At 33.1% G+C, this 17039-nt stretch overlaps 2 protein-coding genes across 2 annotated transcripts in view; one reads left to right on the forward strand and one right to left on the reverse strand.

Moving 5' to 3' along the window:
* Window positions 1-6264, reverse strand: part of LOC138325085 (A disintegrin and metalloproteinase with thrombospondin motifs 6-like) — a 42180-nt gene extending 35916 nt beyond the window's left edge. Inside the window, exon 1 of the mRNA XM_069270493.1 lies at window positions 6109-6264. The gene's annotated coding sequence lies outside the window, so the exon portion shown is untranslated. The remainder of the gene's footprint in view (window positions 1-6108) is intronic.
* LOC138325087 (trafficking protein particle complex subunit 5-like) lies at window positions 1924-14257 on the forward strand. The gene is made up of 7 exons (XM_069270494.1): window positions 1924-1997; window positions 2093-2181; window positions 2583-2709; window positions 10674-10731; window positions 12517-12576; window positions 12951-13015; window positions 13730-14257. The coding sequence occupies exons 1-7, from the start codon at window positions 1932-1934 to the stop codon at window positions 13826-13828; spliced, it is 564 nt and encodes a 187-aa protein (XP_069126595.1). The 5' UTR covers window positions 1924-1931; the 3' UTR covers window positions 13829-14257.
* The last annotated feature ends 2782 nt before the right edge of the window (window positions 14258-17039 follow it).

Here is a 17039-nt window from a genome sequence, read left to right on the forward strand (position 1 = left end):
TCATTGTGATAAGTTATTCTTTGATTTGTTTTTCATGTTGATTGGAATTAAAACAAATACGGTTTAATACAAAACGCGTGTTATCTATTTTTTTTTAAAAATCGCCTCGTGTCCGAACAGCGAGAAGTCTGGACTAATGTATACATAGCCCTTAATATGATGCAGGTGTTTACAAAATGGACTAGTTTTTTACATGTATACATGTACATGTATCATGTTTTCGGTTCAGTTTTTGTATGTAGCCCCGTGAATTGCCCTATGTAATTATGCAGTAAATTTCAAATTAGAATTGGTTTTCTTGGCTACCGTTGAGAATGATTTGCTTTTTTTCGATTTCTTAACAAGTACAAGTTCAGTCATTAAATCCTGCAGTCTTGTTAAAAGACTTCGCCAATCAAAAATGACCGTTTCTATTCGTCCCCTGAGGAATACCATCTCGTGGTAGGGACTTGAACCACGCCCGTATGACGTTATAATGAAAATAGTCGGCGGATTTCGTTATAATTTTAGCTACCGGTACCGCCTAGTTAAAAAAAAATATGCCCGTAAATCCGGCTCAAATTATCTTGATTATTCTCATGGGATCATTACCTATACCGGACTTCCGTTGCATACGCATTATTATATATATTGTAAATTCCTACTAGTAATTAACCATGCCAAATATGTAAATGTTAAGGAAATGCCAGAAGTATGTACATAACTGAAACATGTATCTAGAAGATCCAAAATCTGATTGGTTCATACATTCTTTACGTGTTTAACATACAGTTTGAATTAAAAGATAATTACCAATAAAATATATGAAATATTTGAGTTATGCATATCTACGTTAATCAGAATGAACTAACAGAATTTCAAGCAAATGAACTCATTATTATTTTTGGGAAGCTTTCCTTCAGAGAGATACGTGCGACACAATGAAATTTTGGAAACAAGTAAGGCATAACGTGACGCTATCCAAATTGGTACACTTTTTGACAAAAATTGGTAAAATTTTCTAACGTATACTTGAATCCAGATTTTTCTTTTAACATTTCACAAATAGATGCCTCCAATTATAATCTCATGCTTTTTTTTTTACTTGTCAGTAGTGCATATATTTATGAATATAGAGCTTTGAAGCGTACCGGTCGAGCCCTGTGTTTCAGCAGTTTGAGTACCCAAAATGGTACACTTCCTAAATTTGATTTGATAAAGAAATGTCTAGACATTTTATAAAATGTTTGAATTCATTTAAAGAAAGTTCAAACATTTTTTAGTTTATTTAAGTCACATATATGTCAAAAATCTCCCATTTAGCAATTGTTTTCCGTGTTTTAAAATACATGGTGTTTTAAGGGTTGTTGCACGACGTCGTTTTCCGGAATTTTTTTCACAATTTCATTATTTCAATAATGAAGAGGCTGATATAGCCCAAACGTACGGTACGTATACGCGCTAACGTGCACCAAACAATATGGAGTATTTATTATCCCAATGTAAATTATACGCTCTGAAGCAATTACAGAACAAAAAATTCCTAATCAGGCCAAACTTCATTTCATATTTAAAAAAAAAAAATCTATATGAACAGTTAAACCAGTTACATATAAATATATAAACTTGATGTTGTATCAAGTTAAGAATTGGAGATAATAGAGTCCCACTGTAACTTAAACGGGTAAAAACGTGATTTCATGACTGTTTGTAGAAAATTAAATTTGTCAAACGAGATTTAACGCCGATATGCTTTCATCTTTATCATACTTGAAGTAGCTGTGTATGATTAGACTTTTAACCGATTTTGTTCAGTGTAAATTGATTTATTTTACCGAGGAGGGTCTGTGTACACGTGCTAGCGCAAGCAGAAATATCGGGAAAATTGAATATTCCCGCGAAAACTGCCTCGTCAAAAAGGTAGCATTAGAGAGTTCCACTTCCGTTTCAAGATGTCGACCATAACAAAACAGAAATCTAGCAATCTAGATAAACCTCTCGGTAGAGGGAAACCAGAGGTATGTAGAATTTTATTTACACACACACACAATTTGATTTATAAATGATCTATACCGAACCTCTATGTGATGTTGATTTATCGATGTATTTACAGGTAAACGTGGCCACGTTTGCTCTGCTGTTCTCAGAAATCGTGCAGTACAGTCAGAATCGTGTGTACAGTGTATCCGAACTACAAAACAAGTGAGTGGCGGGTGATCAGATGGAATCACATTCAATCTAATTTTAAAGAATACTGTATAGATGCTATCTAACTTAATGACATGCATCTATACGAAATTACGAATCTATAGTCCTACGATAATAAATTAAACTTCCAAATGGAAAACGCCTATCGGCTGTCTGATTTCCTACTAGGTACTACCAGTGTTACGTTTAATACGATTTAATGCGATATGATCTGGATACAGGCTGTTAGCCTGTAACTTTTGCATATGAAATATTACAAAAAAAATCCATTTATATTTATTTGTTACCATCACCTTTGTGATTGAATATTCTTTAAATCTAAATCTGTACTATCTATTCCAGTTGTCTATTCAATGTCCAGCTATGACTTGAATGAGTTGATTTGTGTTTTACAGACTCTCTGACATGGGCCAACATGTGGGATCACACCTACTGGATCTGCTGTTTGTCAGGGAGAAAGGCTACAAACGAGAGGTCAAGCTACTCAATATGCTCCTGTTTATCAAAAACAACTTTTGGAAGGTAATCTTACTGCACATTGCATGAAAATTTGATTAGATATTAGCTATAATAAGGTACTTTCATTTTACAAAGTGGCACAATATTTACATGTGATCAAGGATTGGCTGTTTTATCTTGACATGTTTTTTTTAACAAATACGGTTCATTTATTCAATATTATATGTAATTATGTACCAATAGATATAAACTAAAGATGTCACATTACTGTAGTTTACTTATTTAACCATCAGTGTAAATCCTGAACAGACGCCATTGGACAATGAAGTAAGATTTCCAATATGTACATTTGAGTTATGAATTAAATATAATAAATACATGTGATAGTTTATTACATTATATATATGGCATGGCTACTATCATGCTGTTTATCCATGAAACAAAAACTGCTACAAAAGCATGTTACTGTACAGAAGAAATTTTCACTCACCATGTTCGTACTGTACATGGTTATGATGATATTAAATCTTTCTTAAATTGTTCGAGTAAATTTGTATTTTCTGTTAATTGTGTAATGTTATGATGCAATGGATAAATAATGTTATGATGCCATAGATAAATAAATCACACTTTTATGAACATACCTATCTTGATACTGATTAAAAATTAGTTTGCAGTTATTACCAAGTGAATGCCAGAAAGTCCATGATTTGTTATACTTTGATAAATTGGATTAGAAATACAGAATGTCGTTCAGGCTAATAGATTTAGGAAAAAATGTCTAATGTACATGTGTGTACCTGTATTTGAATCATGTGAATCATGCTCATTTAAACTAAGTACTTTTTCCTGCAAGTTCTACTTTGCCCCATTACACATTCATTAGCTTGCAATGGCTTGCTATAATTGAACGGCTAGGGACACTATTAAAAGTCTGATTTTACTGAAAAGTACCGGGATATGTATGAATTTAAATGTTTCTTTTTTGGCTAAGTTTTGCATGTAGGTAAGAAATGATAGATATAGTCTGTAGAATTTTCTGATACCGCGATCAATTTCAAAATTAGATTTTTTCATTGATAGTGACTTACATCCCTAGTACTAGGTAAATCTATCAATCATCAAAATATTCTAAATACCTGGTAAATAATAATGTATACTTTTCTATTGAGTGATGTAATTAAGTTTACTGTAATTAGAATATATTTTATGGTTTGAATGCATGCTTCAGTAGATAAAACCAAATTATTTTGATGTTGACTGAACAATTGCTACTTATCCGAATAGAAATACATGTACATTGTACTGCACTATAGCTAGTATTAGCTACCCAGTTTTAACAAGTGGATAGCTAATTTATAGATTACTGGTAGAAGAACAGACATCACAAAATTTGCCGGTCCCATGGGTATGTCCGGAAAAAATTTGACTAGGACCGCCTATTTTAAAATCCTGTCTGGACCGACTGTCCGGCAATTATTGAGTATCGAAAGTCGGTAGAAATGGTGTCTCAGCGTCTCTGAAGTATTATGCAGGTTGCAAACCTGGCAAAAACGAAACTGCATAAGATAATCATGAAAACAGCTGCCTGGATACTAATAGCAGGAAGTTATGTTTACTTCAAAAATTCACATTAATGTTTGGTCCGGCAAAATTTTGTTCCTTCTGGCTTACTTACAGTCCTTGACGGTCCGAATGTCCGGCCATTTTTTTTCGACTACTGGCCATGGTAGAAGAACTAAAATGTGTTTGGTATATGTACGAAGCTTTACTGTACTAGAATAAAAATATTTTTTAGGTTTTTGTACTTAATGAAAACAAGACGGCTGTTTATAATGATGTCATATTGTCTTTGATGGTGTGACAGTTGTACTGATAGATTATAAGGGCTTGTGAGGGCTTTACACTAGACAACATAGGTCATAGTACAAATCATGTACATGAAGTCCTTTCCTTATCAAGCGGTTCAAAAGCAGATGAATGTTGCTATGAACATAATTTCAGAGTTAGCTGGTTTATTTGTTTCATAGAACCGAGTACATGATGCATTAACTGTAGTTTGTATGTAAAATTATCCTTATGTAAATGAAGGGGTTACGGTGGCTGAGTGGTAAAGATGTCCTGACATAATACCTCAAGCCCTCCATCTCAGGGTCACAAATTTAAATGTTATGTGGGGAAGTTGCAAGATACTAACCGCTGGTCAGTGGGTTTTTTTTCACCACGTTGTATTCTGGTTTCCTGAACCAACTTAAACTTTGCATGTCCTTTAATGACCCTGGCTGTTACTAGAATGTTAAACCCAACAAACAAATTTAAAATAGTTAAATTCAACATGAAATTTCTAAAACAAAAATACACATTTTCAAATTGTTCATGTAAGAAATTTATTTATGCAGACATTTCATGCACACTGAACAAAAGTAGATGAATTAGATACAATAATTAGAATTGGTCATGCCTATAGTATTAATGTTGAAGTGGATGTAATTATTTTAGAATATAATGATTACTGGTGCAGTTCGTAGTGATCTGTGGGAAAACTCAGAGAACTTTAATTGATATTTTATAGTTTTTTTACGGTCCGATGGATAGGTATACTGACTCGTCACACTCTATATATCCTACATAAATGATGCTGATGTTGTTCGATCTCTCATTATACATCTCACATAGAAAAATAACTTTTACAAAGATTTTATTATTATCTTATTGACTGAAAGATTCAATGACCAAATCTCTAGGGGTTAATTGTGACTCCTCCACTGAACCATGTTAAAGTAAGTCAGTTGGAACACTGACCTAATAATATATTATACTAGGTGAAGATGGTCACAGATTGAAGAGACCTCCATCCTTCCTATGGAGGCATTTGATGAAGGCTAAAAATGGACTATCCTGCACTTTGTTTTTTAGATAGCCACAAGCAACATAATACTCCATGATAAATTTTTCAGTAATCATGCGTTAACATTTTTTTACACTGAAGTATGGTTGCCCTAATCATATTTTTTGTTTAACAGTGGCACAGTGATTATTACAAATTCACAAATTATGACCATGCTATTCCGTTTTTGCAATTAACAATAAAATTATATTACGCCAAAATACTTTTCGTAAGTTCATTTTTATGTGTCATCTCTCTGTAAGTTGATTTACAAATGAATTCTGTGATAAAAAGATACAAAATGGTATGAAACCTTTAAATGCCAGAACTCATGCTTGGCAATAATTGGGCTTAAAACTCAATCATAAATTAATAATTATTTTAATTGACCCCATAAAATAAATAATTGAAAAAATTGTAATGTTTTTAAGTGAAGTGAACGTGAAATTGAATCATATTATACTATCAGACTATCAATAAACATTGTCTACACTATCATGTACATACCTAATGCAGCTCTTATACATGTATGTGAAAAACACTTCAAACGGTTATGTTAATTAGATAGAACTTACCTGTATCCCTGTGTTGCAGTGAGTGCAGGTAAGAATTCAGCCATCGGCATCATAACGATTAGGTTACAGCCACACCAGAATCCATCGACAATGAAAACTTTAAAATCACAAAGTATAAAAAGTGACTTGGTACTGTAATTACGGTGAGCCAATGTAATAAGGGCTGACTTCGAAGAGGGCCAGCTATATAGCCTTATAATACACGTCCAACATACAGTAAAATGCACACCTTAGTATATATCTATACTCATTAAAAGTCAGTACGACTTCCCAATAAGATAATGGAGGCTGTATATGTGTGACTCACTACCCAGGAGGCAGATTTTTTTATGATCTAGGTTTTATATTCTTATTTATAGGTACCACAAAAATTTCTAAATATCATATGCGTGTAATTACGTAAAAATATGTAGTGACAAAGTGTTAAATTTTTGCATTTTTTTTTCTTTTTTGAAAATTTTACCCATCGTTGCGACAATTTTTTTTACTTCACTTCTGTAATCAAGGGGTAGCAGCTGTGTACCATTGTGAGCATAAGTCTGTCGAAGTGTGATGTACTTATGAAATCCATATAATGATAATGCTTCACATACACAGGTGTGTCAATTTGTACATATATGATTGTAGAGACAAATATATACCTATACACTAATTTACCCAATCTTTTTACACTGACTGGCTACCCTTGTAATGTACAGGTGTGAGACAGGGTGTCAGAGGTGTTCTCATATGCAGATCTTATATTTATATATATATATGTTGTCTGCTAATCAAAAAGGAACACCTGGGGTATATATCTAATGGGAGATGTTGTGTGAGTCAGTGGAAGTGGCTATCATTTCCAGACTATTTTGTGGTTTTTAACTCCAGGTTGACAAATTATGACTCGGTCTCTAACCAGGTGAGATTGTGATAGCGATGCCTTGTGCATGGTACCACATATCATTGCAATTTTTATTTAAATGTTTTAACTAACTGATTTCAAAAATATTGTACAAATTAAGTCTCTGTATTAGTACATATTTTATGAATTATTGTATCTAAGCATTTTCCAATGCTGAAAGCCAGATCACTGATTGATATGATTGTACCTGTTGTAATTTGTTACTTTGCTCAAATTATTTAGAGTAGATTGTGGTTCGTTTTAACATTTATTCATCATTACATTCTTTGTAAATTAAGGTATAAAAAATAAGACACTTAAAACACCATTGCCACCTTTGCTGCTGAAGCCTCTCCTTGACTTTGTCTTTTTATGACCTTTGGTGCTGGATTGTGTCTTTGACAACTTTCCTCCTATGACCTTTATTGCCCAGTGTCTCATTGACAAGTTTTCTCAAGTAAACTTTGCTGCTGAAGTATCTCTTAGACAACACTCCTCACATGAACTTTGATCCATAGCAACCATGGATATTTCCATAGCAACCAGACACTTTTGTCATGACCTTGACTGTTAATGTGATTAGATTAACTGACTTTATGGTCTTGGTATATTGTATCTATGTAATAAATTTTATATAATGATCCTAGCCGTCAAGACAATTGTTCTTTTATATATAGGTACACTACAGTAAGTGATATATTATTCTATGTGATAAAAATTAATCTTTTGCCTCATCAAGCATTTGTTAATTTTAATGCGTTAAGACAAGTAACTTGAATGTTTATAGAAGGTCGCTCTACAACTATTACAAATGTACTTAATTATCAAATATATCTTCCTCTTCTTCCATGCATTCCAAACCCGTTTTTTCCTGCCACCTTTCTTAGCTAGACCTGTTGTGCCTGGCATAGCTCTGATGTCATTAAAGTCAGTGTACTTTAATTTCTATCCTGAAATTCACATCTTTAAAATTAAGGATAATTATGTTCATAAAATTTGTTTAACATAGTAAATTAAAGGGTTGATCACAGAAGTTACAGAGTGCCTACTGCATCCTTAGCTTCCTCTATACGCGGTGGGAGGTAGCTGACAGTTCCTAGTATTGTTAGCTTGATCAAAAATCACGAAAAATCACCGACAACAAATGTCATTTTACAAAATTTAACTTTTTTCATTAAAGTAGTATGACTTGCAGAAATTGTGCTTAGTAATCAGTTTTCTGTAGCATATAAGAAAACTGATACAAAAACAGAAAGTAGTAAAGCAATTTACAGTTTTGTAGTATTTAAAGCTAACTGTTACACAAATCATGATCTTAGTAGGTTTAAAAGCAGACAAAGAGTGGAATTTCATGCAGTGTTGAGGACTATAATAACGATTTTTATGAAGAATAAAGAAAAACACAATACATATATAATACACATCAGCCATTTCATAATTTATGGCCGTCATATAAACTTAATTGAAAGCTCAAGACATTTTTTTGCCTAAAAAAATTAATCTGTCTTGATGTTTTTAAGCAAGTACAGGTGTGTTAGAGTTTGTACAATCACTTCAGGTCAAAGGTCAGCATCGCTGTGAACAATGTCCGATATCACTTATGATGCTGTCAATCATACTAGCTATGTATATATGTACAATGTATGTATCATTTGCCACCTGTGATAAAATATTAAGAACTTTAGATATATAGACCTAGAATCCAGCTGTGTAATGTTGGTAATTGACCTTCCATATGTATACAAACACCATACATATCTATTATAAGCTTTAGAAAATGAAGAAAGTTGAGTTTGCATAATGAACCAGCTGGCACCGCCAAATCTAATTTCACTCCATTTATAATGGGACTTATTTAACTTATGACGTGTGTTATACCTAACAATTTGCACCTGATGCAGCGCGATTCCAGCACACACCTGAGAAATAGTTAATAAAGTAATTACCAACCCCTTCAGTAATTTGTACTAAACGCTTTGGGGGAAAAAGGCCCACTGAGTATGTTCAGATGATGCGTAACGTACCTGTCAGTATCTGGAACGAGTATGATCTAACTCTTTACTGCAGAAAACAACAAAGGTACAACATGACAACATAAATTCACAGAGAAAATATTGTAACTTTAAACATTTTATTCATAAACCATTTCTTTTGATATAAATAGTTACAAATACCTGTACAATGTAAATATATTACTGTACAGCCATATCAATGCTATCACCATTTTTGGCACCAATGTTGTACTGTACATAGTATACACTGACATTGTGCAAAATGACTAAATATATCAATATTAGACTGGCCCACTACACTTTTACAAACACTATTAAAACTTGGCTTGATATTTCCTTGTCTCTGTGACATACTAGTATCTGATTTCTGATAACAAATTTTCAAACTAGAGGGAGATTATTAAGTATTAAAATACTGCTGAGAAATCTTAGGGTCTGGTGGCCAGTCTAGCCATACATGATATATGCTTATAGTGTCTAAACTGTTAGTGAGAGGTTTAGTCTACCATATTCTGTCTTTGCATATTACAGAGTTAGCTCCCTTACGGGCAGGTATCGATTGTTACGTCATTATTTTGTGAGTGCAATTCACATCGTTTTCTCAAAAACGTATGATGTTATGCTCCCAAACGCATGACGTCACAATCAATACCTACACGCAAGTGCAGATAACTTGCATTGGTAATATGCAAATTCGGAATAGCAATGTTGAACATGCACATGTATATTAAACCTGAAAACCAGCACGGCCAATCTGTACATTTTGACTTCGTTGAGACTAATATCTATATGGAGTTCAAACTTTTTTCATTAATATGGCCACAGCTGTACATGTACATCTATATGTGCAATTTTCATGTGCACTTGCATGTGGAAATGAAAGCATGTTTGAAAAATAATGTTCAAAGATAAGAGTTCAGTATTTTATCTTATCATTGGTCAGGGACATTCCAGTGTCAGACATAAATGTGTCATATTTCCTTAACTCAAAGTATTCCATTGACATCAGAATTATGCACCCAAAAAATGGCATCATATGTTTTAGGTGTGGATTCTCAATAGCAGGTGCTATCGTAGTGTGTGGCCATTCCAGAGATCCATTTATACATTGTATAATATCTAAAAAGTACAAGCAGTACATTGTGTTTGGTTTATCATTTTTAGAATGCTGATTTCTATATTTTACATAACAACACAATACTTACATCACGATAAGCATACCTCCAGTTTAAAACAGTTAAAATGTACTAAGATTATTAAATCACGCTCCTGACCTGTTACTGTATAGCCAGGTAACTATCCATACATTCATGCATTACATATAATGTTTTGGGTACAAAACCTCGTGGTACTAGATAGTGTTTTACACTGCAATTAAGCTTCATATCCAATTAATATTCAAATCCTGTGTAATGTTTTTCTTCGGAAACTTTAGACAGTTTTAAAATGAATTTCAGCCAAGGAAATTGATGAAATTGGGACCAGAATACTGATAGATAGTTTATAATTCTATTTGACAAATTTTAGAAGAGTATTAATTAATTTTATTTCCAGAGATCTGATTTGGACTATTCAGACTTCAGAAAAACTGACATTTTATTATGCCAGCAGCTCTATTGTTGGTATCAAGAAATGATTACCAGTACAATTTGTTTCTGTCTTTTTTTCAGACTCTTTTTGGAAAGCAGGCAGATACTCTGGAACATTCCAATGACGACGAGAGGACTTGTATCCTTATTATTATTCTAACAAGGACATGACCAAACTAGTAAAACATGTAGGATTGTGTAGCTCCGTTAATTTGGCCCATCATAAAATGTTCAGAGAGTAACTCGAATTTCTTTATCTTGCAGCATCTTAGTATCACTGCTTTTTTTCTCAATTTCCAACATCACTGAACAATACTTATTGGATTTAAAATCGCTACTTGTCTTTAGAGTTCTGTACTGGATTGTAACCAAATATGGCCCCAACCATCCTTGGGGGGAACGGGGAACAGAACTGTGTAAATTTATGGCACTTTGCCCCCCAGGGGCAGGACGTGTTGGGGCCCCAATAGGTAAATAGGAGGTTACTCCTTTATATTGCTAAAATAAATTGTCCTAGTGTTTGGCTTTTTTTTCTCAATTTCCAACATCACTGAACAATACTTATTGGAAATAGTTAATATTCTTATTATAAAACTTATTCATTCAGATAAGAAGTCAATTTGGAAGGCATAAGGTGATAAAGAATTACTCTCTGAACATTTTATGATGGGACATTGCTTCCTTTTTCCTTGCCAACTTCCCTGAACAATACTTATTGCAAATAGTTGATATTCTCACCAGAAAACCTATACTCACTCAGATAAGAAGTCAATGTTGAAGGCATTAGGTGTTTTATCAAGATTAAGCTGCAGAGTTATGATAGAATATTTACATTAACTTGTCACTTCTACTATATAAACTAACCAAGACAAAGTGAAGTATATGACGGTATAACTGACACCCAAAACATGACCATTGTGACGTCACTTATGTTGAAGTGGTGATGTCAACTGATCACCGTCAAAATGGCTGTTCTATCTTGTGGATTAAATCTTTGTTGATAAATGGTTTTCCTGGTCTAGCTTAAAAAATGTTTATTCAGAAACCCTAAAATGAGTTGATAAACTAAATATAAGCATTAAACTATCTTCCTATGGCATCTATGGTCTATATTGATGCCAGAGCTTTGCAGACAATCATAGATCATCTCATAGTGCCATAGCGCACATTATGAAGATTGTCAGCAAAGCTCTGGCATCTACATAGACCATAGATGCCATAGGAAGATAATTTAATGGTTAAATATTCAGGATTAACTATATTGTAATGATGGAAATTAATGTTGGTGTAGTACGTCACACGCATCATCTTATATACAGGGTACTGTATCGGCCATATGTTAATTGACTGGGGCCTGTGATAGCAGCCCAGGCTTGCTGCAGGAAACCAATTTGGGTATGTAATTGTTTTTATGAACTGCTGGTATCATGTTTAGATTAGGGAGATCATTTTGGGTGTGTATGTATGCCAGTGGAATCGCACCTGCAAGTTGATCGATATCCTGATAGTAGAACAATGTGTGGTCAAATTCTGCTCGTTGTAGTTATTATGATATTAACATTTTTATCATTTTAACTATAAATATGGGTAAAATAATTACCATGCCTACCAAACTTTTACCTCGATAGCTCTATCCCACAGAACAATTCTGATATTTGTCCATGTACTGTAGATTTCAATATTTAAAAATTTTCATTTTGAGTGGAGGTTTTATCAAAATTTGTTAATTAATGCTTTAGTACCTGTAGAATAATGCTTTACTAATTAAGGAAACATTCACCTCAAGTAATGAAACTTAATTGTCTTTTAATTTATTCACCTTTTTCTGATCTCATTGCATGCAAATGCATATTTGCTAATATGAAAACTGTATACATCTTTATGTGCATATAAAACAATGAAAAACACCTTAACTTGAATTCAGACTATATTATTGAGTCAGAACACCTTGTCAACCGATTTATATCAGTACCAAAAGATAAAGGTATGTGGAGGGTTTACAAGTATTGTGGGGTCATGCATCATGGGCCGCATGCTTATTCAATATTTCTGTGTTATACATTTGTATATTAGTAGTATTATTGATAATTATCATGATATTCAAATTTACCCCTTGTCATAATGGTTTTCGTACTAAATATCTAGTATATTCATCTTTAGTTTAAACATTATTTATTTGCCTGAAGTTTATAAAGTTGACAAAAGGGATTGGGCATAAGTCTGGACAACTTATAAGTAAGCTCTCTCTATTTCAAATGCATTATGGCAACAGGGTGTTAAATCTGAGTTTAAGGAGACTGGTTTGACATGTAACTGCTGTAAATTATACAAAAATCATAATTTGTGCTTTATTCACAGGTAAATTGAACTGTGCCGCGTTCACCGCAGGAATTATAGAAGCTGTATTGAATGGTGCCAACTTTGTAAGTAGACAAATATTTCTAGAATTTCAGAAGAAAAATAAATGTGCGGATACCAGTGGTTTTACTATAAAACACTTGCCAGTAGATAATTAGCATGCAGGAAGGCTAATTAAGATGAAGGGGTATTTCAAATATTCACCCACTGACACACATCCTACCAAAACCTCATTCTCAAGGATTTGGCATGTTTTGACCTAATTATCGTACAGAAAGTGTACTTAGATTGATCTCACAACCATCAAAAAGCCAATACAAATCAATGGGAGGTCTGATAGACAGGCCCAGATATACTTTCCTTGACCGGCCTCTGATGTAAAGAATTTGAACCAGTGGGTCAAATGTATGGTTTTTATAAAAAAAAAAAAACCAAGTTCATATATGTCAAATGTGAACTGTCTCCCTATAGTATTGAAAGTTAGATAATTATTTATTTATAAGTAGTTGATTCTGATTTGTTTGTTAGACAGATAGATAATTCTTATTTTGTACAATTTCCTTGATCTTAAATTGCTTGTATCATACAGTTTAACTCAGATACCTGGCATCTTGCAAGTACATGTATCTAGTAAAGTGTCATATTTAATTATTCATATTCAATTGTTTTATGCACCAGATACTTAAAATGAAGTTATAATTCCCCAGCAAAAATCATATGTAAGAAACACCATTCCCTCTAACTTGCACTTAAATCTTTAAATCTATTTTATTTTGCAGCCGGCTAAAGTGACAGCTCATTGGCACAAGGGTACAACGTTCATGATTGAATTTGATGAGGCTGTGATCATCCGTGATAAAATGGTGGAAGGCAAATAAGTTCAGCATTACCAACAATACGATATATGTATGATGTTTACTGTGTATTAGTACAAGGCAGTGCCCTCAGACAGCCGAGTTAGTGGCTTCTGATGTCAGAATTAGTTACACTTCAAAAGTGTGTGTGGATGTAACTCAGTGCAATTTTTTATACCTAATATCATTAGATACATAAATTATCAATACGAGATTCATGTTATCTTTTCAACATTATTTAAGATTAGTGTCACTTTAACTGTTCATTAATGTATGTTGTACAATTGTTTTTTACTAGATGTATGAAACTGCTTTACTATTAGTGCTGTGTGTTGATAAAATGATCAAATAATGAAAGTTTTTCATAATGACGGAGAGAGTTTATATGAGAGATTTTGATGTATGCTTGATTTACTTAATTTGAAATGCTACAATAAATATTTATTATGTGGATGTCTGTCTTTGTATTGAATCACCTATAAACTGGACACTGACAGTTCAGGGACACTAATGGATACCGTAAACCTGCTTTTGGAGACTTAATGTGGTATTCTCATGCCTAACAAATTTCAAGCCATTTAATATCGTAACTTTAGCCATTTGGTTCATCGGAAAATTTCTCAGTATCTTGTAGCACACTAAATATACAAAATTCAAATGCATGTAGATTTTAAAGTCAATATCTTGTGATCGGTTATAAAATATTATGGAAGCAGTTACAATGTCAGCATCATGTGAGAACTTACCTTAACATTCGACCCCTGACCTTGAGTTCTTTGATTAGTCAATGCATTGTTTTGTTCTGGCCATCTTTGTTGATTATAAAGTGGAATTCAGTTTGGAGTAGAAAGCCCAACAACTGTGAAGGTCACTTTAGCTAGTAAAAATGTCATTCATATCAAACACATGATTTCCAGATCAAATTAAATTGTTTTTTGTCAAATTTTAGTTTGTTTAAGTATATCACAAAATGTCTAGTTTTAATAATGTTGATCCTTAATTTTGAGTTTAGTTCAACCTCAAACACAATTCCACTGCAGATATACATAAAATATACCATATATAGGATAGGATTAAGATATTTGTGACAGTGAATGGCCATGTGGTCAAGATGTCCCGACATATTACCACAGGCCCTCCACCACTGGGTCTTGAGTTCGAAACCCATGTTGGGCAGTTGCCTAGTACTAACCGCTGGTCAGTGGTTTTTCTCCGGTACTCCTGTTTTTCCTCCACCATCACAACTAGCATTTTCTTACATGACCCTGGCTGTTAATATGATAGAAAATCTAAACAATCCAACGATAGGTTTGAACATAATGCAACAATACAATTGGATAATATCTGGTGGGATTGAATTTGAGGTCAAAAGTGGTCACTCACTAGACAAGGTCAGGTAACTAGTACTATAGTTAGAGCCTTACATTGACCAATCAGCTTGATTCATACAATGTCCACTTCCTCAAAGAAAACAACTGTCCTGTCAATTCAAGTCACTGCTCAAATTTTCCATCCTTTCACTGGTAGACAATTTCTGTAGACACAAAGCAACATTGGTCTGGTAGACAAGGAATCATCTCTGACAAAGTTCACATGTTTTAACAAGAATAAAAATCTTTCTAAGGGACTAAGTGATACTGCATACTTGTCTCTAATAAAGTCCTAAAGAGCCATTTATTGAATTTCACTAGAAGGCAATGTGTCCATCGTTTGATTTGAAGGAACCTAAGAATAGAAGCCTGCAGATTTTTAACAAAAATTCTGAGCTTTTACTCCAAAAGAACCTAGCATTTCCCTCAATCTTTGTCTATATAGATAGTGTTCTGATATCTTTCGGAATTAGCTTCAAAAATACCAAAACTTGGCAAATGTTCTGACTGATGCAGAATACCAATAACTAACAAAGTTTCAGTTCAATTGGATGTCATAAAACTTTATCAAAAGCAGACTTATTCTTAAAATTCTGGGTTTTTAACCCAAAATACCAGTACCAATATTTTTGTCCATGTGTTCTGACTTGACCACGTTTAGGTATAGTCGAATGTGACCGACTGTTTCAAAAGTAGACTGAAAGCTAATGTTGCCATTGTCCCCAGAAAAGCAACACTTATCTAACCTTCCTGGACTATTGTTGAAGGTTAGACAAAAATGACCCAATTATTGATATCTGAAATAACACACAGTTAGGTATCTAAAGTACAACTGTTACAGACTCTAGAACCAGGTACAAATCTTTTCACCATTCTAGTGAAATGCAGATAACCTTACTAGTAACTTTATTTCCTGTACAGAATCATAAAATCCTCTATTCTTGATACAATGTTAATCTTTAAAGTTTACAACTAAACAGATTTTGATACGTCACTAGTCCAACTATTGGTCACAACCAGATGTAAAATCATACTACAGAAGAAGGATATTAGTCTCAAATTTTATTCATAATTTCAACAAAGGTTATTCTTAGAATACATCATTATTATAATGATATATTTCAAATATCTCCAATTTTAACAAAGTTCACAAAATTTATTTCTTATAATGAGAGATCTTAAATATTTCCCAAGTTAAATTCCATATAACAATAATTTAAATTTGAACATTATTTTCTTTTTCAGATTATGGAATAGGTATCTTTTAGGCACTAATTAGATAACAACACCTAGATCAATTACAATATTGTTTACCCGATTTAAACTGTCTTTAGGATAGAAACATATTTCAAATCTAGTAACAAATAATTTTCATGATCAGGAATATAAATATATTATAACTTTTTAATTGTTTGTTCAACTGTACAATATCCCACGGTTATTGACACGATTCAACAGAATATAAAACATGGTTTGAAGTCAACAACAGAGCATGAATCTTGTGATTCCAAAACCAATGTAATGGCATATGTATAAACTACATATACTGAAAATAAACAATATCAGAGAAAGAACTTTCCCCAAATTGCATTGAGAGGTGAGAAAACTTCTGATAAAGCTCCAAGTTGTAAACTTCATAATATTACTAATATGTGTGGGATTTCATCTCAGGCAGCTGTATTTATGTTTGTGATCTTACAAGGGTGTATTATAAAAATTTAATCTCCTAGGTGTTGTTGGAATAGCACTTATTTTATGTCTGCCATGAAATGGAGACACATATAGTACAATTGTATTACCCATGTCCTTCATTCTGTTCAGGTCTCGTATGAACAGAAAAACTAGAGTATAGGTCTTGATCTTAA

This window comes from Argopecten irradians, chromosome 6, assembly GCF_041381155.1.
Source record: "Argopecten irradians isolate NY chromosome 6, Ai_NY, whole genome shotgun sequence".
Classification (NCBI taxonomy): domain Eukaryota; kingdom Metazoa; phylum Mollusca; class Bivalvia; order Pectinida; family Pectinidae; genus Argopecten; species Argopecten irradians.